The sequence below is a fragment of the Petaurus breviceps genome, unplaced genomic scaffold, assembly GCF_028583685.1.
Source record: "Petaurus breviceps papuanus isolate PSGF00001 unplaced genomic scaffold, PetGlider_PUasm1.0 171, whole genome shotgun sequence".
NCBI lineage: Eukaryota > Metazoa > Chordata > Mammalia > Diprotodontia > Petauridae > Petaurus > Petaurus breviceps.
The window spans coordinates 1,469,989-1,493,922 of record NW_027185754.1 but is presented as its reverse complement, the minus strand read 5'-3'; the positions used below and the strand labels follow the sequence as shown (position 1 = coordinate 1,493,922).

Here is a 23,934-nt window from a genome sequence, read left to right as displayed (position 1 = left end):
GTCCTCCACACATGAGATACAATTAAGTTACAATTTCATCAGTCACTACTCAGTACCCTCTTAAGGGGTAGTGGAAAGTACAAGGGCCATCCACCCCTAGGTCACAAATAAGTTACAATTTCATTAGTCACTACTCAGTACCCATGGAGAGTTCTTTTCATTTTGACTTGAGGCAGGCTCTCAGTTTTCATGGTTACTCTTTCAGAATCCCAGCTCCTGCCCAAATGTAACAAACTGCCACCTGAGTTCAAAGGCAGACAGCTCCCAGTTCCTTGTCCAACTCTCTGTGCAGTTCCTGCTCCATATTGAAGCTCACAGTGTCCAGTTGTAATGTAATGTAATGCCAAACAAAGGCAACTGCCCAAGGTTCAGAATACTAGCATAGGTGCTCTCCATTTTATTCAGTGACAAATTAAGAACAGAGAAGGTCAAAACATGACATCATTCAAAATACAGCATTTAGTAAGTGTGATTAAATAATATCCAAGTACTACCCCACCCCAGGACCTTACAATCATTCAATCAATTACAAAGTCCATGTTCTAAGTACTACTCCACCCCTAGGCTGTACCTTCATTTAGTCCATCACAAAACCCCTCTTCTCAAATGAAGATTAGTTTCCAATCTAAGTAAAGTACATTCATTTGTTCAACCATAGAACACAAAAAGGTCAAAAGTTACCCACCCCTGGATCACAGTTGAATCTACCCCAGAGTTACAACAAGTTTAAGCACAGCACTTAATACCCAAATGGAGGTCTTTTCTTCATCTTGACATGAGGCAAGTTCTCAGCAATCTTAGTTCCTGGGGAGACAAGGCTTAGCAAGGCCACAAGATACATTGCCAGTCTCTTCATTAATTCATCCTCTGTCTGTAGAACAGTCCTAGAACCCCTGAAAACATTAGCAAAACCCTCTCCCAGGATTTCTGTAAACATACAACAAGAAAATCCTTCTTCAGGGCTTCTGAACCAACAGCAAGGTTCCCAGACCCCTACAACAACAGCACTGTTCTTCACCAGTGGACAGCATTCACTCTCTGTCTGCAGGACAGTCTCAGTAGCTCTGAACCAACAGAAAGGTTCCCAGACCCCTGCAACAACAGCACTGTCCTTCACCAGTGGACAGTATTCACTCTCTGTCTGCAGGACAGTCTCAGGAGCTCTTAGCCAACAGCCAGGTTCCAGGACTTCTTCAACAAAAGGACTGTCTTTCACCAGTGGACAAATCTGGCAAAACAACATCAAAACAGACAGACAAAGTACCAGCAAAACAGCCATGTCTCCTCAGTCCTTGGCAGCTCCGGAGGCAGGTCTCAAAAGTCCAGGGCGATTCAAAGTGGCCCTCAGCAATCATCTCAGTCTCTCTTTGCCTCCACTGAGGGTGCTATTTCCAAAAAGTTCTTCTGCCTCTCTCTTGTGTCTCTCCAAATCTACGTCACCAGCTCCTCCCAGTTCAGGACTTTCTTTTCACATCAACAAGTCCATCCCACAGGTGGGATTAACAAGCTCTGGGTTTTAACAAAATAAATTTGAAAACCAAGCCAATACAGGGGAATCTTTAAATTCCATTACTATCACACCAGTACACCTCAAGTCTCTCCCAGTCTATGTTCCTGGGAAGATAAGGCTTAACAAAGCCACAATAACATTTGTGCAAAGTAGCAGCACCACAGTCATGCTTCCTGTCTTCGGCAGCACTGGCTGGCTTTTCTCCCATTCTCAAAATCAAAATCGCTTTCTCCCATTCTCAAAATCAAAATCACTTAGTAGCAGCCCAGCCTCCAGATGTTTGCTGAGGGAAATTCTCTCTCTCTCCAGCATCAGTTGCTCTGCCTCCTTGATGCTTACCCTAAGAAATACTGACTCTCCCAGCTGGGGCTTTTCCTTATATATAATATTAGCTCCTCACTGTTCAGACCCTTCCTGTTATGTCAGCAACAGGGGTTCATACCTTCTATTTCTTTACAGAGACTTAACTTGAAACTAAATGCTAAGTACCTGTTAGTTTGGCAATACAAAGGGATCTTCAAATTTCATTACTATTACAGTAGAAGAGGCTCCCTATCCAAAAAAATAAATTTGTGTGCTATACTAGATGTTTTACTCTTTGTCTGATGGAGATAATCCTGTAAAACATCTAATGAAATCTTTTGTGTAAATTCACATTTTCACATATTAACTCTTTATAGTACATCTTAGTATTCAATTTAAATTTAGCATTAAGTAAGAAAAAGTCACTGTGTGTGGTTATAAAAAATGTATTAGCTACTTTGAATGTTCTTTTGCATTCTTTCTCTCAAGCCAGTTAATGCAATATAATTTTATGCTTAAATATCCGCTTTGCTCTCGGAAATGGAACTTAAATTCCTTGAATTGGAAGGCTCCTTTGTCACCACTACCCCCCCTCCCCCAAAGGAAAACACTAACTTCCTTTTGATAGATTGATATAAGCGATGTTTATGTATGTCACTGTTGTTGTTAGCTTGATTTATTTGTTGCTTACTACCTTTTAACCAAGAACATTATCTGTGCTTTTTTACTTGTTTTAAAAGGGATATTAAGAGCTATTCAGCCAGTGCTGGTGTCCCGTGTAGACCCTGATTCTCGGAAGACCACAATAAATGAAATAAGAAAGAGAGCCACTTCAAGAGGTGAATGGCCACAGGTAAAATATATATTTACCTCTCTCCACAACCTGTCTTTTATGAGTTTGTAGATTTATTTCTTTATTTAATTTTATTGTTTTAAGCAATCAGAGTTAAGTAACTTGCTCAAGGTTACACGGCCAGTTATTTCTGAGTGTGGTGCTAAGTATCTGAGCCCAGATTTGATCCCCAGGTCATCCCGACACTGGAGCCAGTGCTCTTACTCACTGAGCCACCTGGCCGCCTGTAAGCAATTGGGGTTAAATAACTTACTCAAGGTTACACGGACAGGTGTTTCTGGGTGGGTGCTAAGTGTCTGAGCCCGGGATTCAATCTCCAGGTCTTCTCAACACTGGAGCCGGTGCTCTTACTCTCTGTGCTACCTGGCCACCTCTTGAGTTTGTAGATTTATTAATTCATGTATTAGATTGCGTTTGAGAATACTTAATGTACTTATTAGATTTTCAAAATATTTTGTTGATTTTTAAAAATATCACTATTGCTTTCTACTGATTCTTCTATCAAAAAGCAAAAACATAGAAACCTCCTTTGTAAAAAAAAATAAGTTTAGTTAAGCAAAAGAACATGCATGCCATTTATATATGAAAACATCTGCTTTATTCTTACCTCTAAACTGCTGCCTTCTTTATCATCATTCTTCTGAAGTCATAATTGGTCACTATCTTGATCAAAGTTCAGAAGTCTTTCCATGTTGTTTTTACATTATGTAGTCCTGATCAGTGTAGTCTGTGGTGTCAAACTCACATAGAAATGAATTTCTTCAGGCTGCACATTGAACTAGAAAGCTGTAATTAACATTATCTCTATTGTGTTCTATTTCTATCAATTTTTTAAATTGCATTTTACATTATAACCTGATTTGGGCAGCTCTTATGTGTTCGTGGCTGCTGGTGGCCAGCTGCCTCATTTTCATACCTCTGATGTAAGTTGTCCTGTTTCTGCATACTTTACTCTTGATCAGTTCATACAAGTCTTTGAGTTTTTCATATTCATCATTCTTTTTGGCATAAAAATATTCCACTACATTCGTATACCCCAATTTGTTCAGTCATTCCCCCAAAGACAGACATCTTTTGTTTCCAGTTCTTTGCTACTAAATAATTGCTGATAATCAATATTATATACATACATATGGTACCTTTTTATCTCTTTGATCTCTTTGGAGAATGTGCTTAGTGGTTACATCTCTGGGCTAAAGTGCATATATGTACACTTAAAGCACTTTTAAAGTCATAATTCTAAATTGTTTTGTAAAGCATAAAGCTCTAGCACCAGTGTATTAGTATACCTATCTTTCCACAGCCCCTTTAACGTCTACCATTTTCACTATTTTGTCACCTACTGATCTGATGGTACAGTGAATAGAGCCCTTGACTTGGAGGCAGGAATACCTGAGCTCAAATCCAGCCTCAGATATTTATGTGCTGTGTGACTCTGGGCAAGTAGCTTAATACTGCTTGCCTCAGTTTCCTCATCTGTAAAATGAGCTAGAGAGGGAAATGGTAAACCACTTCAGTATCTTTGCCAAGAAAACCCCAGATGGGGTTAGGAAGACTTGAACATGACTGAAACAATCAAACAACAACAATGACAAATGGAATGATGCTTTAATATCACATCAGCATTGTCAGGAATCATTTTTAATAAGAGAATGATAGTTGTACTAATTTATCATCTTCATTTATCAAATGGCTTATTAGACTGCTAGGTGGTGTAGCAGCAAGAATGTTGAACTTTGAGCCAGGAAGATTTGAGTTCAAATTCCCCCTCAGCTGCTTCCTAACTGCATGGCCCTGGGCAAATCACTTAACCTCTCTTTGCCTCAGTTTCCTCACCTATAAAATGGAAGTGATAATAGTAGCTACTTCACCAGGATTGTTCTGAGTATCCAATGAGATAATATATCGAAAGTGCTTTGCAAACCTTAAAATTTGATGCAAACATTAACTATTAATATTATAAAAACAGTATTCCATGTGCTATCTTGCTCAGTAAAACATTTTATGATCATTTTGATGATTAGTTTTGAGGCATATGTGATAAGAGATTACTGCTGTTTTTGAAAGGGAAAACTGAAGTGAAGAACTAAGAAATTATTTAACCAAAGTATTAGAAAGGTTGAAGGAAAACTAGAACACACTCTAATGTTCATTTCAGTGCAAGTCTCATTGGAGCCTGGTGTCTCTGTGCTTCAAGTTAGCTTGAAACATTATTATTAACAATAACAAACATTTCTGAGTGCCAGGTAAGTGCAAGATTCAGAAACCTTGTCATGGTAGTCATGCTGAAGATTCTACAATCATTACTACCATTTGGAGGGAAATTGAAAGCAAAATCAGTGACTTCTGTGTGATCTTATGTGTTATTCTTTGCTTTTTTAGAGCATTAAAAAATGGAACTGGCAACAATTCTGTAGTAATAAACTAAATAAAATGCTAATCTGTTAATGAGACTGAAATAATAAATATAATCCTTGCTTTCTCAAGTTGCTAGTCTTCCCAGAAGGCACCTGCACTAATCGTACCTGTCTGATCACTTTTAAGCCAGGTGAGTGAATTCTAATAGTTTATTTTGCCAAATAGGTATAAAATTGGTTGAAGGAGCATAGATTTTCAAGTTGTCAAGGCTCTTAGGGATCTTTTGGCCCTCATTTCAAGGATGAGGAAACTGAAGCTCCATAACTCAGTGTTATATAGGTAGATAGTAAGTGATAGAGTTAGGATTCAAATTCAAAAATCTAGAGAACTTTTTTTACTATGCCATGTTTCCATCTCAAGTGAATTGATGATAGCCCATGAAATTGTGAAGACTAATAACTTTGAAAGCCTTTATACTTCTGATCAATGCAATGAGCAACTAGGATTCCAGGAGAGATATGATGAAGCAGGCTCCCACCTCGGGACAGAAAAATGATGGACTCATAATGCAGATGCAAATATATTTTGGGGGAACTTCTCTACTTGGGGTAAATTATTTTGCTTGACTATACATGTTTTCAGTAGGAATTTTGTTTTTTTTTTCCTTTCTTGGTAGAATTAGAAGAGGAGGGAGAAGAGGGTTTTTTCTTGATTGAAAAAGAATTAAATTTTAAAAAAAATCTTATGAAATAGCTATTGTGTATTTATCTGGATATTTATATCCAAAAAAAGTTTTCAGGCTTTGTAAAGGCACAAAATTTATGGCATTATTTTTTCTTGTTCCTCTCTCCCATTGGATAGCATCAGAATCTGGGCTTGTACATGATCAAACAGGCATCAGCAGGTTGTCTCCCCAGAGTTTTGACCTCTACATAAATTCCTAAACTTGGAGCAATGTGAAAAAATCCAACAATTAGACATTTCCCCTAATTTCTCTGAAATCCTTCTAAATATTTACTTGTTTTTGTAAGACTATGTTGTTCAGTTACGTCCAATTCTTTATGATCGCATGGACCATAGCATACCCCTACTGTCCATGGAGTTTTCTTGACAAAGATACTGAAGTGGTTTGCCATTTCCTTCTCCAGTGGATTGAGGCAAACAGAGGTTAAGTAACTTGTCCAGGGTCACACAACTACTAAGTATCTGAGGCTGGATTTTATTTTAGATCTTCTAAACGCCAGACCCAATGGTCTATATCCACTGAATCATCTAACTGCCTTATAAGACTAACATTTATAAAAATCTCTGATATTTATACTATTTAATCATTTTGAGGGGAAGCTATGGGACCCAGCTCTGAGATTTCATCTGCAGAATGGACTTCCTAAGAATGTGGATGAGCCACTGGCCTATTACTGAGTCTGAGAGAGATAAATGGAGTAATGAGATTAAGTGATTTTTCTGTGATGATCACCCATCTAGAATGTGTCAGAGGCAGTCCTTGAACCTGGGGTTTTCTGTCTGTGAGTCTGACGTCTATCTGGAATATCATATTGCTTCTCTACTGTTTAAACAGTGTGTCATTTTCTTTGCTTTAATAATTTTCATTGATATAAAAAAAAACAAATTGCAAAATTTCTGTGTTTTTAGGAGCCTTCATTCCAGGAGTTCCAGTGCAGCCAATACTTCTGAGATATCCAAATAAGTTGGTAAGCACCATAAATTACTAATGGAAGCAATTTCAAACATTTTAAACAATCAGAGTAGGTTTTAGTGATCCTTCCTAACATTTGAGAGGTTATTTGCCACAAATGGTACCAGAATCACATTTTATTTAACACTTAATTTTTAGAAGAGAAAATCTATTTCCTTTGGGTGATAGACTCACATTTAAATTTGTAAATGGGGTGTTGGGGAGTACATGGGGAATATTGTTGGCTCTGAGGATTGGTTTTTGTTGTTGTTCTTTTTTAAAATCAGAGGTGTTTGCACATTTCTGTTCTGTAAAAGGGGCAAAATGTACCCAATCTTCATTACCAAGGTGAGGAGGCCCCTGGTAGCTTTTTAGTTAACTAAAAAAACCCAAAACACTTCTAGTTCAGAAGCCAGTTTTATTTCCCCTCTAGTCTCTTGAAAAAAAGGTGGCATTAATTAAATTCCATAAAATTTAGTAAGGTGAGCATCTGATCAAAAGTTTGTATTTATTATATTTTCACATTCTTTTACTCTGCATTCCTCCTCGGTATTTTCTCTCAATGTTATCTTTTTTTGAGATTTGTTTCTAATTTAATTTCAATATTAAATTGTCCAATTTCCTCTAATAATTTGTCTAATAACCTCTAAAAATCACCTATTTGTTTCCTTCAAATAAAAGCCAAACATTTGTAAAAATAAATGTCAAAGAATTTTTTGGTATAATTTATTTCCATATAGAGACAGATGATAACCCTTATGAAAATCACTGACTTATTAAATGCACTTGTAAATTTGAATATTCTAAAACAATACAATAAAGAATTTAGTTACAAATAATTTAGTCTCTCTCTCCCACCTCAAGCCCCCACTAATATTCTGAATATTCTTTTTGTTTTAGGATACTGTGACCTGGACATGGCAGGGGTATACATTGTAAGTTGTGTATTTTACCACTAATATGTTTAGATTAGGATATACCTACCATTAGTGAAGAGAAAAAAGGTCTTTTAGTTTATGAAGCTGTTTTGTCATTTCTTACAAAGGTTTCATGTAAGAGACTTGGGATCTTCGAACTGATAAGTGAATGGCAAATCTTGGCAGAAAGTAACATTACAAATCAGAAAAATCCTTATGTTCTGATATGCTAAATACAATTTCTGCATAGTATCATGATGATCTTTGAAGATTTTTGTCATTTCTGAAGAAATAGCCTGCTAATTCAATTTGTAGCTTGTTTAGTTTTACATGAAAATATTTTATTTTCAGACTTTTCTATTGCTTGAGGCTTAATCATAATTATTGTGATCTGATAATACCTCAGTTTTTGATTTACTCTGTTAGAAGCAGGCTAGACAGTGACAACTTACTTCAAAATTATTGGCCCAGAAAAAAAAAACCAGTGTTATCAGTACTTGGTATAGTGAATCTAAATTTGTGTTGGATATCTGAAGATGCCAAATTTCAGTTTTGTTCTTAAATTAACATTGTTTAAAAATGTTAAACATCAACAGCTTTTAAGAAGTATATAAGAAAAGCTGAAATTGTTTTCACTCTTATTAGATTGATTATGGAACAGCAATTTAAAACATTCTGTCAATGTTCTCTGTCTCACAAAGAATTCTTATGTTTAATTCACTATTATTGAGGTCTGAGTCAGTTTGATGTTTGGTGACAGAAAGCTACTGGAGGAACATCTATATTTCAAACATTTCTTCATGGTACGTGCTCAGTATGGCCTATTTTATTCCCTATGTGAGCATGTGTTTAGCTCAAATAATTTTATCTACATGATAGAGAGGATTAGTGACTTAATAGTCTAGAAATAGTAGAGGAAAAATAATTTGTATTTCCTTCAACAATAAAATATTTATGCACATTGTCATATAGTTCAATAGTGACAAATGTTTCACCATCCCTTCAGTCATAACTTCTATTTGTTATGATATTCATTTTTTCCATTTTCTTATATATCCCACTAAAATCAGTAAAGAGCAGCTAGTTGGTGTAGTGGGTAGAGCTCCAGGCCTACATTTCAGAAGATTTGAGTTCAAATGTGGCCTCAGATACTTATCAGTTGTGTGTCTCTGGATAAATCACTTAACCTTGTTTGCCTCAGTTTCCTCATCTGTAAAATGAGCTGGAGAAGAAAATGGAAAACTAGTATCTTTGCCAAGAAAACCCCAGATGGGGTTACAAAGAGTCACAGACACAACTGAAACAACAGAACAACCACAAGATCAGCAAGTTAGAGGGTCCCCAAATGGTACCCATAGATATATGGCAGTCATATTTTTCAAATAAAATTTGGGCTATGTGTTCTTTTTTTTTTAAATATATTTTTCTCAAAATTAAGAGAATTTGCAGAATTGTTGCAGAAACTACAGACTGTTTAGAAAAAAAACATTGTGTTACAGCAGATAGAGAGCTGGCCTCATAGTCAGGAAGACCAGGGTTCAGATATTACCCTCAGGCTACACTATCTTTGTGATCCTGGGCAAACCATTTAGTCACTTGACCTCTCAGTACTCCAGTTAACTCTCTGAGGAAAATAGTTGCTATTCTGTTTTATTACAGGAGGTTTCTCTACCGGGAATTCCCTATTCTAATGATATTAAAAACCAATACCCTCACCCCCCCCCCCAAAAAAAGTAATCATACCATAGAGTAGCATAGATGTTTATTATAGTATTCTGCTTATATTTTAATCATGTTTGGCTTTAATAATTATAACATTTATGCTAATTTCATTCATGTTCTAATTTAGCAAGGGGACAAGTGCAAAAAAAAGAATAGACTCAAAGAAAACATCTTAAAAGTTGAATCTTTGGTTGAATGCATTTTACCTTTGACTTCTCAGGAAGAAATATTCACTTACCTACTCTACATCTTTTAATATATCATCATTTGAATATTTGCTAAATGTTACAGAAAAAGAGAATTGTAAAAAGAAGAGGTAAAATCATGCCAGAAATCTTTAGAAAGCTGGAGTAGATGGTAGTATACCTTGTGAAAAGTTATTACTTCTTGAGGCTCTTTTTGGACAATTAACTGTAAAGAACAGTTTCAAGGTGGTGAATCCTCCAAGCAACATATTCAAATATAAATATAAATGTTAACTTCCAGATCTGATTAGAATAATTTTTGAATTCTCTATGCAACTACTTTCTTTCATTAACAAGCAAGAATTAAGTATATTTCATTGCTAGCAGTGAAAAGATCTTTTCAGATTTGGCTGGAAATTGTGAGAAAGGATGATTAAATTAGCAATTTATAATGAGGTAGAGGGATAGGGACCAGACTTGTGATTTCATCAGTACTGGGAATACTCAGATAAGCAAACTCCCTTTCTAGTACAGGTTGAGATTGTCACCTTTTCTGCAACTTATAGTCTTAGAGAGTTGCCTTAGACTCTGAGAGATTGAAGATTTGCCCAAGGCCACACAGTCAATCACTGTCAGAGGAAGCAGTTGAACATATATCTTCCTAGCTCCATGTCTAGCTCTCTATCCATTTTGCAACACTGCTTCTCATATAATTATATATGGAAGTGCTAAAACTCTTATTTCCTATCTTTCTTCTTCTGACTTCTGTCTTAAAAAAAATCCTTGATTACTCAGAGTAATTTTTTAGCTCCAAAAATGTGTCTAATTTTTAAAACAGCTTGTTTTTTGTTGTTTTGAATAAGCATCTATTACACTACATTGCACTCCATAAATGAACCATATATATGAATATACATATATGTATATGTTTATGCATATACCCATTCATGCACACACATCCATGCATATAGAAGTGTCCACTCATGGGCTGATCTCATTACTAATGAACTCAGAAATTTAGTCTTGCACCATTTCTGACCTGGGTCAATTCACTTTAGGCAGCATGGTAGACTCCTGGTCCTTGAGGCTCTACAAACCAGTGCTGGCCTTAGTGTAGACTTCCAGTTGGCTTAGCCCACTGTAGTTCAGAATGCTGAAGCACAACCACAGATCATATATTTTTAAAAGACTTAAAGATGAATGCTTCTGTGAAAACATTAAAAAAGTGAAAAATATCATCTTAAAGGAGTTAGGAAATCTTCCAGAAATCTCCCTTTTCAGAATCAGTCTTTGAAAGATTCTAACCAGTTTTAATGAAAGTCTTAATTTTGTTTTAAAACAAAGCTTAGAACTTCTCAGAATGCTGTCTGATACTGTATTATATGATAGTTACTTCAAAGGACAAGGACAAATGATTCCTAATATCCATTAGAAAATATTAGAAGCTTAGGGTCATGTTTAGGAGACTCTTGCTGCCTAATAGACCTTAAAGTGAAGTCTTAAATAGGTGCTTGTTAGAAAGATTTCAAATTTGATATTTAGTCTGCTGAGTTGGCAGACCCACAAATATCTCACAGTTTTAACTTTTGCATAGCAAAAATGGTAAATTTTCAAGCCTGTGGCAAATTATCATGGAGCATTATCAATAGAAAAAGGACACCTCTGAAAGTAAAATTTTATCTTGTCTGATGCTCAGGAAATGAAAAGAATAATGCATAGCATTCAATCATTTCTGTGTTCTTGTATAAAGATGGCATTTCTCTTTCTCCCTCCTCCAGCATTCAGCTTTGCATGCTTACTTTTTGCCAGCTCTTCACAAAGGTAGAAGTTGAGGTAAGTTGATCAGAATTTAGCTGTGAAATTTTGGGTGAGATTTATTGGCTTTTTCCTTAAATTTCCAAATCAGAAGCCCTTAACCTTGTGTGCATGTGTGTTTGTGTGTGTGCGCACGTGTGTGTGTGTGTGTGTGTGTGTGTGTGTAGGGTGTGTCATAGACTGCGTTGGCAGTCTGAGAACCCTTCTCAGAATAATGTTTTAAAATGCACAAAATAAAACATAGGATTATAAAGGAAACCATATTGAAATACAATTATCAGCCTTTAAAAAAATTCACAGATGTCCTGAAATTAAGAACCCATCTTAAGAACCCCTACTCTAAGACCACAGAATTGGATTTAATAACTCTACTCTGGTCTGAAAGTACAATAGGCCCTGTAGTTTTAAAAGTGGTTCCACATTTGGAAAGCTCTACATTTAGATGCAGGCTATCAGTTCCAGTCCCTGGACCCCTATTAGGAAACACATTCTGACTAATAGTAACCTCATTCAGCAACATAATAGGAAACTCAGCTGTGTATTTGCATACCCAAGTCACACGCAGGAATTAGAGCTACAAAGTTGTAATATTTTGGAATTTTGTTTATGAGGAAATCGTTTTGCTTTGATTAACTTTGTTTTGTTCTTTAGCTTTCCAGCAGTAATTTATTATTAATATAGACTGTTTAGGATTGAGCAAATTTTGGTTAAAATGGATTTTCAATTATAAGAGCCAAGGTTGCATTTAATTTGAGCCAAATGTTTTTGGATTTTTTTTTGTTTTTTTTTGTTTTGTGGCTTGCTCAGAAAAGATACTATTCTTTTCTTAATTATGTTTCACCCATTACTTTGAGATTCTGTATGCATTGCTATTACTTTTAAAAACTTTTATTTTATTCTAGATTATGTTTTAAAAAACTAAAACAAATAAATAAATACACCCTACAGAATTGTAGGGTTGTCTATACCACAAAGGGAAACCAGAACTTTCTCTGATCCTGTTGACACAAACCAAAACAAGGAAAACTCCAGTAGACACATGGAGGAACAGAGACATAGAACCATACTTTGTCCCAACATATGTGGCAGTGGTCAACAGAGTGGGATTGCAACAGAAACATGCAAATTCCTCTTTTCTCTTATTCTAACCACTCTTGCCACATTTCCTCTGTGTCATACAGCTGTGTTGTTTTCTTCTTCGTCTTTTTTTATGCATAACAATATTTTCATTCTCTAGTCAGGCTTGGACTTGGTTAGTTAATATTTTTTTGGAGGAAAGTCTTTCCCTTACCCTCTAACTTTAGAAACAGAATTTAGTTTTCCACCAATATGACCTGAGTACAATTTGATTTAATGCATTAGAATTGTTCTGTAAGCAGATATATTAAGCAAGATCTTGGGAATTTGAGGGCCTTAGTATGTGTATTTTTGGTTAATGATATTTAGAATTTATGTATTTTGATTTTGTGAAATTCCATTTCATCTTAGGGGCTCCAGTTATTGTACTGTCTTCTGAATGCTATTATATCCCCATTGTATTTGAACCGCAGCTGAAAAGCTGTACATTAAATACTTATTCAACTGGCTACTGGCCACATGGTGTCTGTTTTCAGAGTCTGTTGTAGTTCGTGGCCTTGGCTCTGAGGCAGCCTGCTTTCTCTGCTGTAGCAGCAAGCACCCCAGTGTCCCCAAGGTGCCTGCTCACACAGGTTCTTGGATCTGCTTTGTTAAAGGAAAGCAACTCAAAATGGGTTAACAAGCTTACTTTAATCAGTCAGACATATATCCTTTACCTTGTTCAGGAGAAAAGGTCAGCACCCCGAACCTCAAAATATACAGGCATAATTATCAAGACAGAAACATCAAGTAGACAGATTTCCAAACTGTCCAACCATTACATCCATACCCAGTCAACATCTGGGTTTCCACATTCTGGGTTTTTCAAAGCCGGGGGACTCTCAACAACGGCTTCCCAGAATTCAGATCAAATCACAGAACACTTCTCAAAAGTGAGTCCCAAAAACAAAGCTACACATCAGGGCTTATATAGCCTTCTCCTGGCTCAGAGAATGTAACAACCTTATTGACCCACTGGCCAATCAAGAAGTATCTACTGAAAAACAAGCCTCCCCCACCCCAGGCTTCAGGTGCACATTAGCCTAGGGGCAGGGAAGATCTTTAAAATTTACATTCGCATTACATCTGCCCAGACCGAGGGCTTCCAGCTTAGGTTACTACACAAATGCCTTTCCCCTGCTTGTCTTGGTTACTTAAAGTTTGTTTCTTTTTATATTTTAATTGATTATATTATTTAGTATATTTCAGATATTGTTATTAGATGTTACTAGCAAAAAGTAGCTGGATTATCAGTTTGCCAGTATGTTCACATTAAAAGTAAAACCTGAGTACTTCATTAAGTTCTTTCTTCTTCACTAGTAAGAATCACCAAAAATCTCAATTGCCCATTGCTCTGTAACCTATTACTGATGATTAGTAGTTACCTCCAGACTTTTGGGGATGATTCTTTATTCTATTTGCATCCTTTTCCTCCACTAGTTGTTTATGCGACTTCATCTGCAGGGTGATGATTTTGTCAACCACAATTCTTGGAAAACCACTTAGTTATGATCTATATTGGTAATGGGTGTACTTGTACTGATGCCATTATAGATACTTGTAATATTTAAATACTGATAATTTTTTATTCCATCTGAAATTACAGTAAGTTTTTAAAATATGAGTCTGGAGGGAGGGAGAGAATTTGGAACTCAAAATGTAAATTTAAAAAAAAATAAATTTTAAAATTTTAAATTAAAAAATATGGTCCTGCAAAATTTTTCTGCATGCATTCTCTCACATTTACTGTGCCTTGAAAACCCAGAATTAGGTATAATAATAATATCTAACATTTATATATTTTACTTTAAACTTGATAAAGTACTTTACATACATTGACTCATCTGATCTTTACAACAACCCTGTGAGTCTTATCTCATCCATCTTACAACGAAGGAAACTGCCTCAGAGAGGTTGTGACTTGTTCAATATCATACAGTTGAAGGTAGGATTTGTAACCATAACTTTCTGATCCTGGATCTAGCCCTCTTTCTGCAGTGCCATAATGCCACTCAGGTATATGGTAGATAGAAAATTGTTCTCTGTATTTCAAGGTAACATTGATGTTATATTTTAAACATGTATTTCTATCTATTTCATTATTTCCCAATTACATTTATAATTTTTTAACATTAATTTTAAAAATTTGAGTTTCAAATTCTCTCCCTCCTTTTCCCACCTTAAGGCAAACAACATGATATCAGTTATACATGTGAAGTCATGCAAACCAGTTTTCCATAGTAGACATGTTGCAAAAGAAAGCACACCAAAAAACTCCAAGAGAAATAAAAAAAAAACCATTAAAATATTCTTCAGTCTAAACTCAGAGTTTTATCAGTTCTCTCTCTGGAGGTGAGTAGCATTTTTCATCACAGGTTCTTTCGAATTGTCTTGGATCATTGTCTTAATCAGAGTAGCTAAATCTTTCACAGTTGATTGTCCTTACAATAATTGCTATTACTGTATGCAGTGTTTTCCTGGTTTTCTTCATTTCACTTTGCACCAGTTCATATGTCTTCCCAGGTTTTTCTTTATATCACATTAGTATTTCATTGCAATCATATACTATGACTTGTTTAGTCATTCCCCAACTTATGGATATTCCCTCAAATTCAATTTCTTTTTTGCTACCACAAAAAGAGTTTCCATAAATATTTCTGTATAAATAATCCTTTTCCCTTTTCTTTGATCTCTTTGGGATGCATCCCTAGTAGTGGTTAAAAGGTATACACAGTTTTATAGCCCTATGGGGGCAGTTTGAAATTGTTCTCCAGAATGGTTAGACCAGTTCACAACTCCACTAACAATGTATTAGTATCCTGTTTTTTATCACTTCCCCTCAAGCATTTGTCATTTTCCTTTTCTTTAAGTTAGTCAATCTGATAGACATGAAGTGGTTTCTCAGACTTGTTTTAAGTTGCATTTCTCTAACCAATGTGATTTAGAGCATTTTTTTTTCATGTGATTATTGGTAACTTTGATTCCATTTTCTGAAAACTGCCTATTAATATCTTTTGACCACTTATCAATATGGGAATAGCTCTTATTTTTATAAATTTGGCTCAGTTCCCTATATATTTCAGAAATGAGGTATTTATCAGAGAAAAATTATATAAATTTTCCACCAGTTTCCTTAAAAAAAGCTTTCCTTCCAATTTTGCCTATACATTAGTTTTGCTTGTTTAATAGTATATTTTCAATTCAATTTGATAAATATTGAGCTTATACTATATGCCTATCATTGTGTGTGAGGCAGCTAGATGGCTTAGTGGACAGAGTGCTGGACCTGGGAATTAGACCTGAGTTCAAACCTGGCTTCAGACACTGTATATGACCCTGTGCAAGTCATTTAACCTCTATTCACCTTAATCTACTGGAGAAGGAAAGGGCAAATCACTCCAGTATCTTTTCCAAGAAAACCCAATGGTCTTTAGGGTCACAAAGAGTTGTATGTGACTGAATGACTGAACAACAATCACTCTGGAAAGTGGTATGAGGAATACAAAAGAATGATATAACCCAATCCCTACTCTCATGGATTTTACTGTCTTCATTCCCCCCACCAATTTTTAGTCATCAGAACTGAAATTCATTTCTTTGTGGTTGTCATTTGCATTGACCACATTCTGTATGTGGTTGTGCTTACCATGGACCTCTATGACTTTTAGTAAACCACTTCCTCTCTCAGGCAGTCAGAGTCAATAAACATATATTAAGCACCTAGAATGGACCAGAAACTATGCAAAAAAAAAGACAGTCGTTGCCCCCAAGGGGTTTACAGTCCAGTAGAGAAAACAACTTGCAAACAGGTTATATGCAAGATAAATTGGAAAAGTCAGCAGAGGGAAGGCACTAGAATTAAGAGGTAATCAGGAAATGATTCCTGTAGAATTTTTTATTATCTTAAAAATGAAGGAATTAGACTAGATTATTTCTAAGTTCTCTTCCAGAATTTATGAACCTGTAATTTAGGCTAATGGTTCTCAGACATTTTTGCTTACGGCAAAGTATTCTTGAGTGTGAGGAATCATGGCGCTCTGAATGTTTAATTTGGCTGCCCTACAGGAGATTTGGGAGACTCACACATGTACAGTTTCCCTTCAATAAGAGGAACTATTTTTCTTGGGTTCTTTATGAGTTTAAGATCTGATGTGTGGAGTTAGTGAGTATTAGTTTTGTATATTTTGTGATCACTATACTTAACAAATTTTGTACTCTGCTAAATAAAAATTTTATTAAGCACAAACACCCAAAATTTCTTGGCAAATAACTCACACCAATGACTTAAGGTTACACAAAGTTCATAGTTAATTAACAGTTAATAAGAGAACATTCCTAATATATAATAAATGAAGAACTTTCTAGTTGATTATTACAGAGGAGAAATATAAATTAAATCAGAGCCTATATCATTGTGTATAGTTAACTAGTTTTCCTCCTGAGCTTTAGTACCACATCACCGGTTGTACATTGGGCATTTAAAACTGGATGTTTAGAAGAAATCTCATACTCAACATTTTTAAAACAGACCTTATCATCCTTTCCCCTTCCCTCCACTGAAACCCTCTATTTCTGTTGAATGTAATACCATTCTTCTGGTCTCCCCAGCCCATAACCTGAGCATTTTCCTTATTTGTCTTTCTTCTTCATACCACATATGCAATTGGTTGCCAATTTTGCCATTTTTATCTATACAGTATCTCTGACTACAACTTCTCTCAGTTCCCACAACCACTGCCTTAGTTTAGGGACTCATCACCTCTTTCCTGGACTATTGCAGTGGTCTTCTCATTGGTCTTTCTATTTCAAGTTCCCCCCCTTACTTTAGTCTATTCTACATAGGTGAGTAATTTTTGCATTACATTTCTATTTAGTCAACCTGAGCAGCTTTCTGTTGCCTCTAGAATAAAATATAAACTCCTTTGGCTTTTAGAAACCTTTGCAACTTGACCCTAAGCTGTTGGCCTCATTATATATTTTCCCTTTCTCTGTACTCTATGGTCCAGCTAAACTGACCTTCTTTCTTCTGTTTTTTTTTTCACACACAACACTCTTATCTCCTATCTCCTTGCCTTTATTCATTGGATGTGTCCCATGTTTCAAAGGCACTTCCTCTTGACATCTGTCTCGAATTCCTGACTTCCTTCAAGATGCCACTCAAACCTACCTCATGTCTTACATGCATGTGTATAAATATACACATGCACATACACACAGGCATACACACATGTATATTTATATGCAAACATATTTATTGTCTCCTCCAATTGAATACCAACTCCTTGAGAGCAGAAATTATTTCATTTTGACTTTTTATTCCAGTGCCTGTATAGCACAGTGTCTAGAACATAGCAAATTCTAAATAAAAATGTTTGTTGCTTGCTTGCTTGCTTATTACTTTGCCTGTGATAAAAAAAAAAATCAGTCAGACCTCCCCTACCCCCAGTAACTGAATATAGGACTGTCTTTCTACTTTCTTATAATGCAGCATTATGCAAATGCATTCCAAGCACATAGTCTTTAGAGACCATTTTAATTCCAGTATATTATGGGTATTAAAAATGATTTGTGTAAATGTATATCCACACGTATACTTCTAAGCAATTCCCTTACAAAGGTTATAGTGTGTATTTAAAGGTGTGGGTGGTATTCTAAGACATTTTGGGGAGGACATTTCACCACCCAGAGAAATATAAGAACATTTTGTTATTCAAGGTAGGAGTTTTCTTTCAAGCAAACTCAAGAATTTATGATTTAGGAAAAGACAGTATTTAATAGTGTTTTATTCAATTGGCTCAGAAATATTTTACTTTAGAAGTCCCCAAAGAGCTAGTTACTTATGGAAGGCTCAAGTACATGCATAAACCTCTCTGTAGTTTATTTAATTTCCAAGATACTGAATTGGTTTGTGGTTTTTGGCCTAGATACTGCCTTTTGGGAGATCTCCATCTCACAAATACAGAGACATGTTCTGAAGTCCAGTTTATTTTAGAGTATGCTCATGAAAAGCATGAGTGATATTATGGTATAATGGAAAGAACTCTAGTCAGAATGTCAGGAGGCCTGGGTTTTATTCTTGTCAGTGATTTTAACTAGCTTTGCTGTCCTGCGTAAGATATTTCCCAACACAGAGTATAAAGTAAGAGGACTGAATTAGAGTCTTATTTGCTTTTTTCTGTGATCCCAGGGAGATGGGAATACCCAGTTATATTTAGGCACTTCATAGACATGTTTCTCTTTCTGTGGATATGGCAGTGATAACTCTTTACTGGTTTTTTCCTTCATTTGTTCTCTGATTCATGAAGTTAAAAGAGGAATCTAAGAGTTAAAGCTTCATTTTAATCTATCACTCTTATCCTCTTATTAGAAAGAAGAGATTGATAGCAATATTGTCTCTTAGATATGAAATGTGATATACATAAAAAGTGCATTTGGCATGTATTTATTACCAAATGAATAGGAGATATAAATGATTTCAAAAGTAGGAGAAAAGGAAGGAAGTACAATGCTTCAGAAAAGTGAAAAGAGGAGAAAATTTTAAGGAAGGTGAGGGAGGATTGAAAGGCCATAAGATTTAGGTGTTTAGAAGGTGACCTTGGAGAGAATGATGTCAGTAATGGGATGGTGGCATAAACTAAGTTTCGAGGGGTTAGCGTCACAAGGTGTTCCGTGGTCTGTTCTACACATAATCATTTTAAGGATATCACTTCTCTCTTACATGTACTATATGCTGCACCAGGTTGTGCTAATCAACCACACACACACACACATTCACACGCACATGTACACATATATCACATATCTATTATGTACAACATAAAGGGTTTTTTTTGGGGGGGGAAAGAATGCTAGGAACTAAAAAATCAGGAAAAACTTTGTATAGGTTATTTTTGAGTTAACTTTTGAAAGAAACAAAGTAAACTGAAAAGCAAAGTTAAGGTAGAAGTGCATCCAGGCATGGAGGACTGCCAACAGAAAGTAATGGAGATGGAAGATGGAGCATTCTATGTATCTTTGCTATTGCTAACCACTTCCTTCTTTCCTTTCCCCTATTAATTGAGAGTAAGAAAGGAGGAAAAACTTGTTGGAAATCAGTGTAGTCAAGCAAAACAAATCCAGCCAGTGGCCACGTCCAAAAATGTTTGTCTGTACTTTGTGTCCATCTCCTCTTTGAAAGAAGGAGAGTACTATGTTATTATAGGTCCTCTGGAGACATGGTAGTCAGTGATTCAATCAGAGTTCTTAAGTCTTCAATTTTTTTTCTTTTCAGTATTGTTCTTGGATAAATTGTTCTCCTGTTTCTTCTCATTCTACTCTGCTTCAGCTCATACTATGCAAGATTCTCTGAAATCCTCTCTTTTGCCATTTCATACAGCACAATAGTGTTCCCATTACATTCAAATACAATTTATTCAGTCATTCTCTAATTGTCTGAGAGGAAATATTAGGCACCCCCTTAGATTCTCTATTTTTCCTTTTCTTCCCACCCACCTGCATTTTTAAATGTTTCCTATAGGATCAAAAATTTGTTTTGCTTGTTACTTTTCCTTCCCTAATAGTATTCTCCCTTGTAACTGCTTCCTCCAACCTCACCTGTTTCCCTACTGAGTTTGATGTCTTTGTGTTCATTTCTCCTTTGTCCATTTCAGATAAAAGTGAGGTTCATCTAATGTCTCCTCCCTCACCCATATTCTTTATATTTTGAAGCACCCTAAATATGAAAAATAGTAGATTCCATTTTTCCCTCCTTTCTACTTTTGTCTTCCTCTTTTAACCCTCTATTCCTTTCCTCCTTTTAAAACCTTCAGAGCAGAATCATTTCAATACTAAGACGTAAGAGAAAATGCTCTATTAAAGGTCCATTTTTCCCCTGAAGAATTATACTCAACTGTTCAGGGTAAATAAACTACCTGTGATTTTAAGCCTATATATTTTTTTGCCTTTTGCAATATGTTTCATCATCTACTCTTGTTTATTTTAGATCCTTCCAGGTCTTCTGTAGACCTAATTGAAGTTCCTTGGTTCTTGAACTACTCTTTTCTGGCTGCTTGCAGTATTTTTCTTTGAGGCAGGGCATCAGATTTTGTCCATTTTGATATTACTGGAACTTTTCTTTTTGAGTTTCCTTTCAGGAGATTATTGATAGATTTTAAAACCTTTACTTTACCCTCTGGTTCAAATTGATCTGAACAGTTTTAATTTATAATTTCTTGAAATATAGTATCAAGGCTTTAAAAAATGATTTACATGGAGTTCAAAGATAGCTAATTTTTTTTGTCTTTGAATTGTAATTCTCTGAGATGATCCTAATAATCTATTTGTGATATCAGATATCTTATATTTCCATCTATTTTTGAGTCTTTTGATTTTGTTTTAATATTTCTTACTGACTCAGAGTTATTGATTTCAATTTGGTCTATTCTAATTTTCAGGGATTCCATTTCTTATGCAAAATCACTTTTTCTTCTGAGTTTGACTTACATTGAACTACTTTATTCTTTTAATAAAAATTAAAAATAATGATAATAGCTAATACTTTTCTAGTGCCTATCATGTGCCAGGCATTGTGCTAAACTCTTTACAAATGTATCATTTGATCCTCACAACAATTCTAGGAGGGAGGTGCAGTTATTTTCCCCATTTTACAGATGTGGAAACTCAGGCAAACAGAGGTTAACTGACTTGCCAATGACATATAGCTAGGAAGTTGAAGAATTTGAACTCAGACCCAGTGATTTATCCACTGTGCCATCTAAGCTGTAGTGAATGTTATTACATAATTGCCTTCACCCATTAGAATGCAAGCTTCTTGGGAAGAGTGATTATTTGATTCTCTCTGTTTGTAACCACTATACCTAGCATTATACCTAGGCTACAGTAGGTTCTTAATAAATGTATATTGATTGATGAGGTGATAGAGGTGATAATACTTACTAGCTAACTGGTTATATGGTGTGAGTGAAAGTGAGGATTTGAAGATGACGCAGAGGCTACAAATCCGTGTGACTGGGAGGACGGTGATGCCCTTTCATCATTTTGATTCATCATGATTCCCATTTCAGATAGGAAAGTTCAGAAGAAGGGTACTTTTTTAGGAAAGATAATGAGTACAGTTTTTGACAGGTTAAACTGGAAATGCCTTTGTGACATCCAAATTGAAATACTGTTGTTATAAAAATGGAGAGTAGGAATATTAAGGCTGGATACCTAGGGTGGTGAGTCTTCTGTATAAATATAATAATTAAACTCATGGTTGCTGATGAGCAGAGCCTCGGGTTAAATCTCCTACATATATCCCAGATCCCATCCCCTCATCTCTTCTTGGAGTCTGCTCTTTAGAAATTCTTCCTTCTCCTATCTGTAGTACCTCCTTATCACCTTGCACCTTTTGCTCTCTCTCTCTATATATATATTCCCAGGCCTTCCTCATCCTTAAATAATCCTCACTTGACCTTATACCCTCTTAATCTTGCATCTTCTATCTTGCCTCCTTTTCACCACTAAACTTCTAGGGAAAAAAAACTGTATTTCTTGCTTTCATTTAATCTCCCATTCACTTCTCAACCCCATGCAGGGCACCTAGGTGGCATAATAGATAGAGTGCTTGGGCCGAAGTCAAAAAGACTCATCTTCCTGAGTTCAAATCTGACGTCAGAAACTTATAAGCTGTGAGACCCTGGACAAGTCACTTAACCCTGTTTGCCTAAGTTTCCTCATCTGTAATATGAGCTGGAGAAGGAAATGACAACCCACTCTACCAACTTTGCCCAGGAAATTACAAATGGGGTCATAAAAAGTCAGACATGACTTAAACAATTAAATAATCTTTTGCAGTCTGGCTTCCATCCCACCACTACTGATTGCAATTGTTCTCTCTAACGTAACCAATGATCTCTTAATTGCTAAATTCAATCCTTTTCTCAAATACTTATTCTTTTTTCATCTTTGCAGGATTTGATATTGTCAAACATCCCCTCTTCATAGATCCCTTTTCTCCTTTCTTGGCTTTCATGATCTTTGTTCTTTAACTACTGCTTTCTCTTTCTTCTTGGCTGGATCCCCATCCATCTCCAGCTTCTTCTATGAGGACATGTCCCAGGGCTCTTTCTTGGAGTTCTTTCCTCGTCCTTTACCACACATTATCTTGGTGAACTTATATTCAAATGTCTGCAAGATCTACGCATCTAGTCCTCATCACTCTTCTGACCTCTAGTTATAGCATCATGTTTGCCTGCTGAAGCTCTCACCCTAGATGCCCCATAGGCAGTCTCAAAGTCATTATGTGCAGAAGAGAATTCATTATCTTTCCTCCTTCATCTTACCTTCCCTGCAACTTCTTATTTCTGTAGATGGTTGTGATAGTAATGGCAATTAAAGATTCCCCTGTATTGGCTTGGTTTTCAAATTGATTGTGTTAAAACCCAGAGTTTGTTAATCCCACCTGTGGGATGGGCTTGTTGATGTGAAAAGAAAGTCCTGAACTGGGAGGAGCTGGTGATGTAGATTTGGAGAGACACAAGAGAGAGGCGGAAGATCTTTTTGGAAGCAGCACCTCGTGGAGAGAGAGAGACTAAGAGAATTGCTGGTGGCCGCTTTGAATTGCCCTGGACTTTTGAGACCTGCCCCCCTGAGCTGCCAAGGACTGAGGAGACATGGCTGCTTTGCTGGTACTTTGTCTGTCTGTTTTGATGTTCTTTTGCCAGATTTGTCCACTGGTGAAAGACAGTCCTTTTGTTGAAGAAGTCCTGGAACCTGGCTGTTTGCTAAGAAGCCCTGAGACTGTCCTGCAGACAGAGAGTGAATACTGTCCACTGGTGAGGGACAGTGCTGTTGTTGCAGGGGTCTGGAGACTGTCCTGCAGACAGAGTGAATACTGTCCACTGGTGAAGGACAGTGCTGTTGTTGCAGGGGTCTGGGAGCCTTTCTGTTGGTTCAGAAGCCCTGAAGAAGGATTTTCTTGTTGTATGTTTACAGAAATCCTGGGAGAGGGCTTTGCTCATGTGTTCAGGGGTTCTAGGACTGTTCTACAGACAGAGGATAAATTCATGAAGGGACTGGCAATGTATCTTATGGCCTTGCTAAGCCTTGTCTCCCCAGGAACTAAGATTGCTGAGAACTTGCCTCGTGTCAAGATGAAGAAAAGACCTCCATTTGGGTATTAAGTGCTGTGTTTAAACTTGATGTAACTCTGGGGTAGATTCAATTGTGATCCAGGGGTGGGGAACTTTTGACCTTAAGTTTGGAAACTAATCTCCATTTGAGAAGAGGGGCTTTGTGGTGGACTTAATTAAGGTATAGCCTAGGGGTGGAGAAGTATTTAGAACAGGGACTTTGTAATTGATTGAATGATTGGAAGGTCCTGGGGTGGGGTAGTACTTGGAGATTATTTAATCACACTTAGTAAATGCTGTATTTTGAATGATGTCATGTTTTGATCTTCTCTGTTCTTGGTTTGTCAC

The 23,934-nt window shown here is 36.2% G+C and overlaps 1 protein-coding gene across 5 annotated transcripts in view; it reads left to right on the top strand.

Annotated features, from left to right (window-relative positions):
- LPCAT2 (lysophosphatidylcholine acyltransferase 2) overlaps positions 1-23,934 on the top strand; it is an 89,590-nt gene that overhangs the window by 17,177 nt on the left and 48,479 nt on the right. For all 5 annotated transcript variants that reach the window (XM_069082460.1, XM_069082461.1, XM_069082459.1 and 2 more), the window contains exons 4-8: positions 2,554-2,666; positions 5,154-5,214; positions 6,678-6,736; positions 7,621-7,655; positions 11,323-11,377. In XM_069082460.1, coding sequence (XP_068938561.1) covers positions 2,554-2,666; positions 5,154-5,214; positions 6,678-6,736; positions 7,621-7,655; positions 11,323-11,377 — 323 coding nt within the window. The remainder of the gene's footprint in view (positions 1-2,553; positions 2,667-5,153; positions 5,215-6,677; positions 6,737-7,620; positions 7,656-11,322; positions 11,378-23,934) is intronic.